General features: G+C 72.1%; 1 protein-coding gene and 1 long non-coding RNA gene across 2 annotated transcripts; both read right to left on the reverse strand.

The window, feature by feature from the left end:
• Positions 1 to 2972: 2972 nt before the first annotated feature.
• LOC120381825 lies at positions 2973 to 4023 on the reverse strand. Its single transcript, XR_005588158.1, has 2 exons — positions 3898 to 4023; positions 2973 to 3087 (listed from the first exon to the last, which is right to left on the reverse strand). It is a non-coding gene; the product is annotated as an uncharacterized LOC120381825 (long non-coding RNA).
• A 550-nt stretch (positions 4024 to 4573) lies between these two features.
• Positions 4574 to 12050, reverse strand: ZNHIT1 (zinc finger HIT-type containing 1). Its single transcript, XM_039499584.1, has 4 exons — positions 12000 to 12050; positions 7568 to 7736; positions 6112 to 6191; positions 4574 to 4762 (listed from the first exon to the last, which is right to left on the reverse strand). The coding sequence occupies exons 1-4, from the start codon at positions 12048 to 12050 to the stop codon at positions 4589 to 4591; spliced, it is 474 nt and encodes a 157-aa protein (XP_039355518.1). The 3' UTR covers positions 4574 to 4588.
• Positions 12051 to 13423: the final 1373 nt, after the last annotated feature.

Consider the following 13423-nt stretch of genomic DNA (forward strand, 5'->3'; position numbering starts at 1 on the left):
GGACGGGCCCTGCTCTGTGTGTGTGTGTGTGTGTGTCCTGCTCTGTGTGTGTGTGTCCTGCTGCAGGGGACGGGCCCTGCTCTGTGTGTGTGTGTGTGTGTCCTGCTCTGTGTGTGTGTGTCCTGCTGCAGGGGACGGGCCCTGCTCTGTGTGTGTGTGTGTGTGTCTATGTGTGTGTGTGTGTGTCCTGCTGGGGGGGGAACAGGCCCTGCTCTGTGTGTGTGTGTCCGTCCGTCCTGCTGGGGGAGACGGGCCCTGCTCTGTGTGTGTGACCCTGCCGCCACCTGCTGGAGGGGATGGGGGTGGGTGTGTGTGTGTGTGTGGGTGTGTGTGTGTGTCCCCTGCTGGGGGGAACGGGCTCTGTGTATGACCTGCTGGGGGGGGGCAGGCCCTGCTCCGTGTGTGTGTGTGGGGGGACGACACAGGCCCTGCTCCGTGTGTGTGTGGGGGGGGACACAGGCCCTGCTCCGTGTGTCTCTGGGGTTTGTTTCTCCGCGTGTGAACGGCACCAAGTGAATTATTTCTGGCCCATATTTCAGTCGCCACAAAGAGGCCGGTGGGCCCCCCCCACCCCGGGGTGGCTCAGCGGAACCGGGGGGCCCGGCTCCGGCCGCCGGGGTCCCGGGTGAAGGTTGGCAGCGCGGGGCAGGAGGTCCCTGGATTTCCCTTGGCAAACACCCCCCCAAAGGGTCCCACACACCTGAACAGTCACCGAGACCTTTGGGGGGGGATGAAACCCGCTTTCCCGCCCACGCATAATCAGGGGGTTTGGGGTTAGTGGGTTAGAGCAGGGGGCTGGGAGCCAGGACTCCTGGGTTCTCTCCCCGGCTCTGGAAGGGGAGTGGGGGCTGGTGGTTAGAGCAGGGGGGCTGGGAGCCAGGACGCCTGGGTTCTCTCCCCGGCTCTGGGTGGGGAGTGGGGGCTGGTGGGTGAGAGCAGGGGGGGCTGGGAGCCAGGACTCCTGGGTTCTCTCCCCGGCTCTGGGAGGCGAGTAGGGGCTGGTGGGTTAGAGCAGGGGGGCTGGGAGCCAGGACTCCTGGGTTCTCTCCCCGGTTCTGGGAGGGGAGTGGGGGCTGGTGGGTTAGAGCAGGGGGGTGGGAGCCAGGACTCCTGGGTTCTCTCCCTGGCTCTGGGAGGGGAGTGGGGGCTGGTGGGTTAGAGCAGGGGGGGCTGGGAGCCAGGACTCCTGGGTTCTCTCCCCAGCTCTGGGAAGGGAGTGGGGCCTGGTGGGTTAGAGCAGGGGAGCTGGGAGTCAGGACTCCTGGGTTCTCTCCCCGGCTCTGGGAGGGGAGTGGGTCCTGGTGGGTTAGAGCAGGGGTGATGGTGGAGGGTAACTATGAACCCCCCCATGTGCTCTGACCCCTAGGTGGACAAGGGGGATCCGGTGGACATAGTGTACTTAGATTTCCAGAAAGCCTTTGACAAGGTCCCTCACCAAAGGCTCTTACGTAAATTAAGCTGTCATGGGATAAAAGGGAAGGTCCTTTCATGGATTGAGAACTGGTTAAAGGACAGGGAACAAAGGGTAGGAATTAATGGTAAATTCTCAGAATGGAGAGGGGTAACTAGTGGTGTTCCCCAAGGGTCAGTCCTAGGACCAATCCTATTCAATTTATTCATAAATGATCTGGAGAAAGGAGTAAACAGTGAGGTGGCAAAGTTTGCAGATGACACTAAACTACTCAAGATAGTTAAGACCAAAGCAGATTGTGAAGAACTTCAAAAAGAGCTCACAAAACTAAGTGATTGGGCAACAAAATGGCAAATGAAATTTAATGTGGATAAATGTAAAGTAATGCACATTGGAAAAAATAACCCCAACTATACATACAACATGATGGGGGCTAATTTAGCTACAACGAGTCAGGAAAAAGATCTTGGAGTTATCGTGGATAGTTCTCTGAAGATGTCCACGCAGTGTGCAGAGGCGGTCAAAAAAGCAAACAGGATGTTAGGAATCATTAAAAAGGGGATAGAGAATAAGACGGAGAATATATTATTGCCCTTATATAAATCCATGGTACGCCCACATCTCGAATACTGTGTACAGATGTGGTCTCCTCACCTCAAAAAAGATATTCTAGCACTAGAAAAGGTTCAGAAAAGAGCAACTAAAATGATTAGGGGTTTAGAGAGGGTCCCATATGAGGAAAGATTAAAGAGGCTAGGACTCTTCAGCTTGGAAAAGAGGAGACTAAGGGGGGACATGATAGAGGTATATAAAATCATGAGTGATGTTGAGAAAGTGGATAAGGAAAAGTTATTTACTTATTCCCATAATACAAGAACTAGGGGTCACCAAATGAAATTAATAGGCAGCAGGTTTAAAACAAATAAAAGGAAGTTCTTCTTCACGCAGCGCACAGTCAACTTGTGGAACTCCTTACCTGAGGAGGTTGTGAAGGCTAGGACTATAACAGGGTTTAAAAGGGGACTGGATAAATTCATGGTGGCTAAGTCCATAAATGGCTATTAGCCAGGCTGGGCAGGGATGGTGTCCCTGGCCTCTGTTTGTCAGAGGATGGAGATGGATGGCAGGAGAGAGATCACTTGATCATTGCCTGTTAGGTTCACTCCCTCTGGGGCACCTGGCATTGGCCACTGTCGGTAGACAGATACTGGGCTGGATGGACCTTTGGTCTGACCCGGTGCAGCCGTTCTTATATGTAGGCCCCACTCCCTTCCATCCACCCTCACCCAGCTCCTGCGGGTACAACTGGGCCGGGGGGGGGGGGGGGGGGGCAGGAATACCCAGCGAGGAGAAGAACCCAGGCGTCCTGGCAGCCTGCGCAGGGCCTCTCCTTGCTGTGGGGGATCCCTACCCAGCCCCCTTCTGTGTGCCTCAGTTTCCCAGAGTGAACTCTCAGCTCTAGAGGGGACGATATATCTAGGCCCCCTCCCGAATGCTCTATGGGGCTGGAGCTCCCCCCCCCCCCCGCACGCCAGTGGGCACAGAGGGAACACACGGGGTCTCGGGGAAGGAGTGTTTATTGACAGGCAGCTCCAGTGCTCCCCAAAACAGCAGGATTGGGGGCCCCCAGGCTTGGGGGCCCACCCGGGCAGAGCTAAACCGTCCACTTCAGGCACCTGCGAGGGGAGACAGAGATGGCAGGGGTGTATGTGAGATGGGGGCGTCGGCCAAGGCACCCCCGGGGGGGGGCACTGCCCCACAGCCCCCTGGCAGCAGAGAGACCAGAGGGGCTGGGGCGAGAAGTAGCATTAACTGAGAGCCCCCCAAAAACTCTCCCAGGGACCCCGCAACCCCCTCCCCAGCCCAGGTGCCTCCCTGAGAACTCATCTGGTCTCGGGGGGGGGGGAGTTCCTGGGGGGGGCAACAGGGAACTCCCCTGGGAGGCACAAGGGGTATCACCTGGTGTCCTGGGAGGGACCTGGGAACGGCGGGGGTCTCCCCTGGGTCCCTAGGAGCGTGGGGAGCTCCCCTGGGGGTACCAGATCTCCCCTCGTCTCCTGGAGGCTCCCTGGGGTGTCCTTCAGGGCAGAAGGGGGCTCCCCGGGGCACTGAGGGGGTTCCTGGGACTTGCTGGGGGATCTGGGGGGTCCCCGGTCACAGCTGGGAGTTCCTGGGGGGCAGTGTGGGGCTCCCAGCGGCCCCTGAGGCGGCAGAGGCTCCCGGGGGCTGGTTGGGAGTTTCCAGGGGGCTCCCCGGGTCTCTGGGGAGGCTGGGCGTCCCCGGGGGGCTCCTGGGGGGTTTGGGGGGCTCACCGGGTCTCCAAGTGGGTGCCCAGGCACCGCATGCAGCAGTACCGGGCCCCGCAGCTCACGCAGGTGTAGTGGGAGGAGGCCGCAGCCGGCGCAGAGCTGGTGCTGGGGCGGGGGCTCCCGGGGGCAGTGGGGGCTCTGTGGGGCGGCGGGGGCTCCTGGGGTTTGGGGGCTCACCGGGTCTCCTGGTGGGTGCCCAGGCACCGCACGCAGCAGTACCGGGCCCCGCAGCTCACGCAGGTGTAGTGGGAGGGGAGGCCGCAGACGGCGCAGAAGTGGCGCTGGGGGGGCGGGGGGGTCCCGGGGGGCAGTGGGGGGCTCGGTGGGGCGGCGGGGGGCTCACCGGGTGTCCTGGTGGGTGACCAGGCAGCGCGCTCAGCGGTCCCGGGCCCCGCAGCTCACGCAGGTGTAGTGGGAGGGGAGGCCGCAGCCGGCGCAGAGGTGGCGCAGGGCTCCCGGGGGGCAGAGGGGGGCTCCGTGGGGTGTTGGGGGGCTCCCGCGGGGCCGCGGCGGGGCTCACCGGGTCTCCTGGTGGGTGCCCAGGCACCGCACGCAGCAGTACCGGGCCCCGCAGCTCACGCAGGTGTAGTGGGAGGGGAGGCCGCAGCCGGCGCAGAGGTGGCGCTGGGCTCCCGGGGGGCAGTGGGGGGCTCCGTGGGGTGTTGGGGGGCTCCCGGGGCAGCAGCGGGGGCTCACCGGGTCTCCTGGTGGGTGCCCAGGCACCGCACACAGCAGTACCGGGCCCCGCAGCTCACGCAGGTGTAGTGGGAGGGGAGGCCGCAGCCGGCGCAGAGGTGGCGCTGGGCTCCCGGGGGGCAGTGGGGGGCTCCGTGGGGTGTTGGGGGGCTCCCGGGGGGCAGCGGGGGGCTCACCGGGTCTCCTGGTGGGTGCCCAGGCACCGCACGCAGCAGTACCGGGCTCCGCAGCTCACGCAGGTGTAGTGGGAGGGGAGGCCGCAGACGGCGCAGAAGTGGCGCTGGGGGAGGCTGGAGGGGGCCGCACAGGCCGTCAGGTAGTTGGGGCCCTCGCTGGTGCTCAGGTTCTGGGGGGCAGGGAGAGCGTGAGCCCCAGACGGCCCCCCCCGTCTCTGCCCCACAGCCCCCCCACACCTCTGCCGACGCCCCTCCGCCCCAGCCCCACAGCCCCCGCCCCACTGCTCCTGCCACCCCACAGCCCCCGCTGGCCCCCCCCGCCCCAGCCCCTGCCCCACTGCTCCTGCCACTCCACAGCCCCCGCTGGCCCCCCGCCGCCGCCCCACAGCCCCCGCCGCCACCCCTGCCCCACTGCTCCTGCCACCCCACAGCCCCCGCTGGCCCCTCACACCTCTGCCACGCTGGCCCCACCTACACAATGGCCCCCCCACCTTCTCCCAGCTCACCCTCACTGCTCCGCCTCATGCTGCAGGCCAGACCCCCCCTCCCCGCCAAACACACACACACACTCCAGGGCTGGGCTGGGCCAGACACACACCCCCCCCACACACACACACTCTGGGGCTGGGCCAGGCACCCCCCCCACACACACACACTCCGGGGCTGGGCCAGACACCCCCTCACACACACTCTCCCAGGGGCCAGCCCCCCCGTGATGAAGGGGGGGGTTCCTGTTTCCCAGGGGGTTGCAGGCAGAGGGGGTGGGGAGCGGGAGTTTGTGGGTACAGGGGACCGGGGAGGGACTCGGGACCCCGGCCGATGGAGACCCCAGCTCAGGAGTCGCGGCCGGTTCTGGCCAGTGGGGACAATGGGCTGTGGGGAGAGGACCCCGGTGACCTGCCCAGCCGGCTCCAGCCAGAGGGGGGCTGAGAGGAGACCCCAGGTCTGCCTGTTTACCCCCGTTTCCCTGGAGAGAAGCCAATGGACGGGGGGGCTTCGGGCCGGGGGTATCGGAGGCCCAGCGGGGAAGCAGGGGGGCTCGGGGCTGGAGGGGGGGAGCAGGCAGAGTCCCCCGGCTGCAGGGAGACTGGGATGTGCTGGGCTGAGGGGGGCCAGGCCTGAGAGTTTCCTGCGCCGGGTTCAACCCCCCAATAACCCTCCTGTGTTACGCTGGGGGAGAGTCGCTCCGGACTAGGGAACGGGGGGGTGCAGGCCCCGGGGGGGGCCCAGAGCGAGGGGACTCCCGGGGGGGGCCCACGGCAGAGCCAGACGTGCTGAGGCTCCGAGGGTGGCTCCAGGAGATGGGGCCTGACCCCAAGAGAGAGCGGCCCCCCGAGAAGGGCTGTCACCCTGGAAGGGCCCCCCCCCCGGACCGCACGGGGCCAGGTGTGCATCCGTAACACCCCCCCCTCTCTCACTCACACACACACTCCCAGGGGCCAGCCCAGAGCCCCCACACACACACTCCCAGGGGCCAGCCCAACCCCCACACACACCCTCTTCCCCGAACGGGCCGTACCTGCTCCTCCAGCAGCGCCTGGAAGTTTTTCCGGAAGCGCAGTTTGAAGTGATCCCCCCGGGTCTTCTTTTTCTTCTTCCCTGGGGGGGCAGAGCCGCCGTTCGAACCCGCCGCGCCATGGGGGGGGGGCAGCGGGGCTGCCAGCCGGCCCTGTGGGGGCAGGGTCCCCGGTGCCCAGCCCCATAGCCAGGGCTCAGCTCCTGGCCCCACACTGGGCAAGGGTGCGGGCAGGGGCCTCCATGGGGGCGGGCTGGGGGCGCTGGGCAGGGGCTCCGGGGCGGGCTGGGGGCCGGGCAGGGGCTCCGCGGGGCGGGCTGGGGCCGGGCAGGGGCTCCGCGGGGGCGGGCTGGGGCGCCGGGCAGGGGCTCAGTGGGGCGGGCTGGGGGCCGCTGGGCAGAGGCTCCACAGGGCAGCTTGGGGCGCTGGCCAGGGGCTCCGTGGGGCAGGTTGGGGCGGGCTGGGCAGAGGCTCCGTGGGGCGGGCTGGGGGCCGCTGGGCAGGGGCTCCGCGGGCGGGCTGGGGGTGCCGGGCAGAGGGCTCCGTGGGGCGGGCTGTGGGGGCCGCTGGGCAGGGGGCTCCGCGGGCGGGCTGTGGGGGCCGCTGGGCAGGGGCTCCGCGGCGGGCTGTGGGGGGGCCGCTGGGCAGGGGGCTCCGCGGGGCGGGCTGTGGGGGGGCCGCTGGGGTTCTCAACCTGAGGCCCAGGTCACACATTGATTATTAGGTTGAGAACCACGGGGTCAGACACCCCGAAACCCGCACCGGGGCAGAGACCCCTGGCACGAGAGTGCCCCACTCTCCATGGTATGGCCCCCATCCCCAGGTCTCAAGCCCTCCACGCTCTGCCCCCCCGCACCCCCCCCCCTGCTCGGACCCCCCAGCCCCCACTCCCCTCCCCGAGCCGGGGGAGAACCCAGGAGGCCTGGCTCCCAGCCGCGCCCCGGCCCTGAGCTGGGAGAACCCAGGCGTCCGGGCTCCCAGTTCCCCTGCCCTCACCCACCAGCCCCAGCCCCTCCCAGAGCCGGGAGAACCCAGGCGTCCTGGCTCCCAGCCCCTGCTTTAACCCCCAGCCCCCACTCCTCCCAGAGCCGGGAGAGAACCCAGGAGTCCTGGCTCCCAGCCCCCGGTCTCACCCACCAGCCCCACTCACTCCTCCCGGAGCCAGGAGAGAACCCAGGAGTCCTGGCTCCCAACCCCCCCGGCTCTGACCCCCCAGCCCCCACTCCTCCCGGAGCCAGGGAGAGAACCCAGGAGTCCTGGCTCCCCCCACTCTAACCCCCAGCCCCAGCCCCCTCCCAGCCCCGGGGGAGAACCCAGGCATCCCGGCTCCCAGGCCCCGCGGCCCCGGGAGAACCCAGGCGTCCTGGCTCCCTGCCCCGGGGGCGAACCCAGGCGTCCCGGCTCCCAGCCCCCCCTCCCCTCCCAGCGCTGGGGAGAGAACCCAGGCGTCCGGGCGCACCCGTCTCGGCGTCGTCGTCGAACTGGGGCAGGCGCTTCACCAGCTGGGGCAGGTTGGCGTGGGGGTCGTCCTGGAAGTTGTCGGTCTCCAGCGCCTCCAGCTGGCGGTTCAGGCGGCGCTGCCGGGTCGCCCGGTCCAGGATGCGCCGCTGCCCGGGTCCTGGGACGCACTGGGGCGGGGAGCCGTGGGGCACGGCCAGCGCCCCGGCCCCCTCTGAGCTCCCGCCTGCTGCTCCCGCCGCCTGCCCCCAGTGCCCCGCCCCGGCCCCTCTGAGCCCCCTGCCCAGACCCCTCTGCTCCCGCCCCGGCCCCTCTGCCCCCGCCCAGACCCCTCTGCTCCCCGCCCAGACCCCTCTGAGCCCCGCCCTGCTGCTCCCGCCGCCTGCCCCCAGTGCCCCGCCCAGACCCCTCTGCTCCCGCCCCGGCCCCTCTGAGCCCCGCCCAGACCCACTCTGCTCCCGCCGCCTGCCCCTCTGAGCCCCCGCCCAGACCCCACTGCCCCGCCCCGGCCCCCTCTGAGCCCCCGCCCAGACCCCACTGCCCCGCCCCGGCCCCCTCTGAGCCCCCGCCCAGACCCCACTGCCCCGCCCCGGCCCTCTGAGCCCCACCCAGACCCACTCTGCTCCCGCCGCCTGCCCCTCTGAGCCCCCGCCCTGCTGCTCCCGCCGCCTGCCCCCAGTGCCCCGCCCAGACCCCACTGCCCCGCCCCGGTCCCCTCTGAGCCCCCACCCAGACCCACTCTGCTCCCGCCGCCTGCCCCTCTGAGCCCCCGCCCTGCTGCTCCCGCCGCCTGCCCCCAGTGCCCCGCCCAGACCCCTCTGCTCCCGCCCCGGCCCCTCTGAGCCCCCGCCCAGACCCACTCTGCTCCCGCCGCCTGCCCCTCTGAGCCCCCGCCCTGCTGCTCCCGCCGCCTGCCCCCAGTGCCCCGCCCAGATCCCCACTGCCCCGCCCCGGCCCCCTCTGAGCCCCACCCAGACCCCCACTGCCCCGCCCCGGCCCCTCTGAGCCCCACCCAGACCCCACTGCCCCGCCCCTCTGAGCCCCCGCCCAGACCCCACTGCCCCGCCCCGGCCCCTCTGAGCCCCACCCAGACCCACTCTGCTCCCGCCTGCCCCCTCTGAGCCCCGCCCAGACCCCACTGCCCCGCCCCGGCCCCCTCTGAGCCCCCACCCAGACCCACTCTGCTCCCGCCGCCTGCCCCTCTGAGCCCCCGCCCAGACCCCACTGCCCCGCCCCGGCCCCTCTGAGCCCCCGCCCAGACCCCACTGCCCCGCCCCGGCCCTCTGAGCCCCCACCCAGACCCCACTGCCCCGCCCCGGCCCCTCTGAGCCCCGCCCAGACCCCACTGCCCCGCCCCGGCCCCTCTGAGCCCCGCCCAGACCCCACTGCCCCGCCCCGGCCCTCTGAGCCCCCACCCAGACCCCACTGCCCCGCCCCGGCCCCTCTGAGCCCCCACCCAGACCCCACTGCCCCGCCCCGGCCCCCTCTGAGCCCCCACCCAGACCCACTCTGCTCCCGCCGCCTGCCCCTCTGAGCCCCCCCGCCCTGCTGCTCCCGCCGCCTGACCCCCAGTGCCCCGCCCAGACCCCCACTGCCCCGCCCCGGCCCCTCTGAGCCCCCACCCAGACCCCACTGCCCCGCCCCGGCCCCTCTGAGCCCCCACCCAGACCCCCACTGCCCCGCCCCGGCCCCTCTGAGCCCCGCCCAGACCCCCACTGCCCCGCCCCGGCCCCTCTGAGCCCCCACCCAGACCCACTCTGCTCCCGCCGCCTGCCCTCTGAGCCCCCGCCCTGCTGCTCCCGCCGCCTGCCCCAGTGCCCCGCCCAGACCCCACTGCCCCGCCCCGGCCCCTCTGAGCCCCCACCCAGACCCCACTGCCCCGCCCCGGCCCCTCTGAGCCCCCACCCAGACCCCACTGCCCCGCCCCGGCCCCCTCTGAGCCCCGCCCAGACCCCACTGCCCCGCCCCGGCCCCCTCTGAGCCCCCACCCAGACCCACTCTGCTCCCGCCGCCTGCCCCTCTGAGCCCCCGCCCAGACCCCACTGCCCCGCCCCGGCCCCCTCTGAGCCCCCACCCAGACCCACTCTGCTCCCGCCGCCTGCCCTCTGAGCCCCCGCCTGCTGCTCCCGCCGCCTGCCCCCAGTGCCCCGCCCAGACCCCACTGCCCCGCCCCGGCCCCCTCTGAGCCCCACCCAGACCCCACTGCCCCGCCCCGGCCCCTCTGAGCCCCACCCAGACCCCACTGCCCCGCCCCGGCCCCTCTGAGCCCCCGCCCAGACCCCCACTGCCCCGCCCCCCGGCCCCCTCTGAGCCCCCCACCCAGACCCACTCTGCTCCCGCCGCCTGCCCCTCTGAGCCCCCGCCCAGACCCCACTGCCCCGCCCCGGCCCCCTCTGAGCCCCCACCCAGACCCACTCTGCTCCCGCCACCTGCCCCTCTGAGCCCCCGCCCAGACCCCACTGCCCCGCCCCGGCCACCTCTGAGCCCCGCCCAGACCCCACTGCCCCGCCCCGGCCCCTCTGAGCCCCCACCCAGACCCCACTGCCCCGCCCCGGCCCCCTCTGAGCCCCCGCCCAGACCCCACTGCCCCGCCCGGCCCCCTCTGAGCCCCCGCCCAGACCCCCACTGCCCCGCCCCGGCCCTCTGAGCCCCCACCCAGACCCACTCTGCTCCCGCCGCCTGCCCCTCTGAGCCCCCGCCTGCTGCTCCCGCCGCCTGCCCCCAGTGCCCCGCCCAGACCCCCACTGCCCCGCCCCGGCCCTCTGAGCCCCCACCCAGACCCCCACTGCCCCGCCCCGGCCCCTCTGAGCCCCACCCAGACCCCACTGCCCCGCCCCGGCCCCTCTGAGCCCCCGCCCAGACCCCACTGCCCCGCCCCGGCCCCCTCTGAGCCCCACCCAGACCCACTCTGCTCCCGCCGCCTGCCCCTCTGAGCCCCCGCCCAGACCCCACTGCCCCGCCCCGGCCCCTCTGAGCCCCCACCCAGACCCACTCTGCTCCCGCCGCCTGCCCCTCTGAGCCCCCGCCCAGACCCCCACTGCCCCGCCCCGGCCCCTCTGAGCCCCACCCAGACCCCACTGCCCCGCCCCGGCCCCCTCTGAGCCCCGCCCAGACCCCACTGCCCCGCCCCGGCCCCTCTGAGCCCCACCCAGACCCACTCTGCTCCCGCCGCCTGCCCCTCTGAGCCCCCGCCCTGCTGCTCCCGCCGCCTGCCCCCAGTGCCCCGCCCAGACCCCACTGCCCCGCCCCGGCCCCTCTGAGCCCCCACCCAGACCCCACTGCCCCGCCCCGGCCCCTCTGAGCCCCCACCCAGACCCCCACTGCCCCGCCCCGGCCCCCTCTGAGCCCCCGCCCAGACCCCACTGCCCCGCCCCGGCCCTCTGAGCCCCCACCCAGACCCACTCTGCTCCCGCCGCCTGCCCCTCTGAGCCCCCGCCCAGACCCCCACTGCCCCGCCCCGGCCCCCTCTGAGCCCCCACCCAGACCCACTCTGCTCCCGCCACCTGCCCCTCTGAGCCCCCGCCCAGACCCCCACTGCCCCGCCCCGGCCACCTCTGAGCCCCCGCCCAGACCCCCACTGCCCCGCCCCGGCCCCCTCTGAGCCCCACCCAGACCCCCACTGCCCCGCCCCGGCCCCTCTGAGCCCCGCCCAGACCCCACTGCCCCGCCCCCGGCCCCTCTGAGCCCCCTGCCCAGACCCCACTGCCCCGCCCCCGGCCCCCTCTGAGCCCCCACCCAGACCCACTCTGCTCCCGCCTGCCCCTCTGAGCCCCCGCCCTGCTGCTCCTGCCGCCTGCCCCAGTGCCCCGCCCAGACCCCACTGCCCCGCCCCCGGCCCCCTCTGAGCCCCACCCAGACCCCACTGCCCCGCCCCGGCCCCCTCTGAGCCCCCACCCAGACCCCACTGCCCTGCCCCCGGCCCCCTCTGAGCCCCTGCCCAGACCCCCACTGCCCCGCCCCGGCCCTCTGAGCCCCCACCCAGACCCACTCTGCTCCTGCCGCCTGCCCCCTCTGAGCCCCCTGCCCAGACCCCCACTGCCCCGCCCCCGGCCCCTCTGAGCCCCACCCAGACCCCACTGCCCCGCCCCCGGCCCCTCTGAGCCCCCTGCCCAGACCCCACTGCCCCGCCCCCGGCCCTCTGAGCCCCCACCCAGACCCACTCTGCTCCCGCCGCCTGCCCCTCTGAGCCCCCGCCCTGCTGCTCCGCCGCCTGCCCCCAGTGCCCCGCCCAGACCCCACTGCCCCGCCCCCGGCCCTCTGCGCCCCCCCGCTGCTCCCGCCGGTCCCGCTACCTGAAACCTTCTTCTCCACCATCCTGCGGCCGGGCTGGGAGGAGCCGACGTCACTTCCGGGAGCCGCCGCCGGCGCCATCTAAGTCGGGGCAGCCCCGCTTCCGCCTCCCGCGCCAGGCCCCGCCCCCGCCGCCATCTTACCCGGGGCAGCCCGCTTCCGCCTCCTCTGCTAGGCCCCGCCCCCGCCGCCATCTTACCCGGGGCAGCCCCGCTTCCGCCTCCTCTGCTAGGCCCCGCCCCCGCCGCCCTCAGACCCGGGGCCGCCCCGCTTCCGCCTCCTCCGCTAGGCCCCGCCCCTGCCGCCATCTTACCCGGGGCAGCCCCGCTTCCGCCTCCTCTGCTAGGCCCCGCCCCCGCCGCCATCTTACCCGGGGCAGCCCCGCTTCCGCCTCCTCCGCTAGGCCCCGCCCCCTCGGCGCTGGGGAGGGGGAGCGGGGGGAGGGGCTGTTCCTGGTTCCCCCCCTCCAACTCCACGGGGGGGGCGGGGCTAGGTCACCAGCGGGGGGGGGCGCCTGGGCCGGACCCTCCCCCCAGCACGCGAGTCCCCGCCCTCAGGATCCCCCCGTTCTCAGCGCCACCCCATCCACGGGGTCCTGCCCCACAGCCCCGGGCACCCCATCTCCCCCGGAGACCCCAGGCACCCCACTCCTCTGCCCCCGACAGCCCCTGGCGCCCCCATCTCCCTCCCCCGACAGCCCCGGGCGCCCCTGATCTCCCTCCCGCCGGAGACCCCGGGCGCCCCCACTCCTCTGCCCCCGACAGCCCTGGGCACCCCACTTCCTCCCCGACAGCTCCTGGCGCCCCCACTCCTCTGCCCCCTACAGCCCCGGGCACCCCACTTCCCTCCCCGGAGACCCCTGGCGCCCCCACTCCTCTGCCCCTGACAGCCCCAGGCACCCCCACTTCCTCCCCTGACAGCTCCTGGCGCCCCATCTCCCTCCCCGACAGCCCCTGGCGCCCCCACTCCTCTGCCCCTACAGCCCCAGGCACCCCACTTCCTCCCCCGGAGACCCCTGGCGCCCCCACTCCTCTGCCCCCGACAGCCCCGGGCACCCCACTTCCCTCCCCCGACAGCTCCTGGCGCCCCATCTCCCTCCCCGACAGCCCCTGGCGCCCCCACTCCTCTGCCCCTACAGCCCCGGGCACCCCCACTTCCTCCCCGGAGACCCCTGGCGCCCCACTCCCTGCCCCCAACAGCCCCTGGCGCCCCACTTCCCTCCCGGAGACCCCTGGCGCCCCCTCTCCTCTGCCCCCAACAGCCCCTGGCGCCCCACTTCCCTCCCCGGAGACCCCTGGCGCCCCACTCCTCTGCCCCCAACAGCCCCTGGCGCCCCACTTCCCTCCCGGAGACCCCTGGCGCCCCACTCCTCTGCCCCCAACAGCCCCTGGCGCCCCACTTCCTCCCCGGAGACCCCTGGCGCCCCACTCCTGCCCCCAACAGCCCCTGGCGCCCCACTTCCTCCCCGGAGACCCCTGGCGCCCCCACTCCTCTGCCCCCGACAGCCCCTGGTGCCCCCACTCCTCTGCTCCCAACAGCCCCTGGCACCCCACTCCTCTGCCCCGAC

Source organism: Mauremys reevesii, linkage group 14 (assembly GCF_016161935.1).
Source record: "Mauremys reevesii isolate NIE-2019 linkage group 14, ASM1616193v1, whole genome shotgun sequence".
Classification (NCBI taxonomy): Eukaryota; Metazoa; Chordata; order Testudines; family Geoemydidae; genus Mauremys; species Mauremys reevesii.

What these genes read in the sequence shown, in the direction of transcription:
- ZNHIT1 (XM_039499584.1), bottom strand. Translation starts at nt 12,050, where the DNA reads ATGGCGGCGGGGGCGGGGCCTAGCAGAGGAGGCGGAAGCGGGCTGCCC. An exon ending in GCGGAAGCGGGCTGCCCCGG is followed by an intron (nt 7,737 to 11,999) that starts GTAAGATGGCGG and finishes TCCCCGCCCCAG; the next exon opens with TGCGTCCCAGGACCCGGGCA. An exon ending in CGACGACGACGCCGAGACGG is followed by an intron (nt 6,192 to 7,567) that starts GTGCGCCCGGAC and finishes CTGCCCCCCCAG; the next exon opens with GGAAGAAGAAAAAGAAGACC.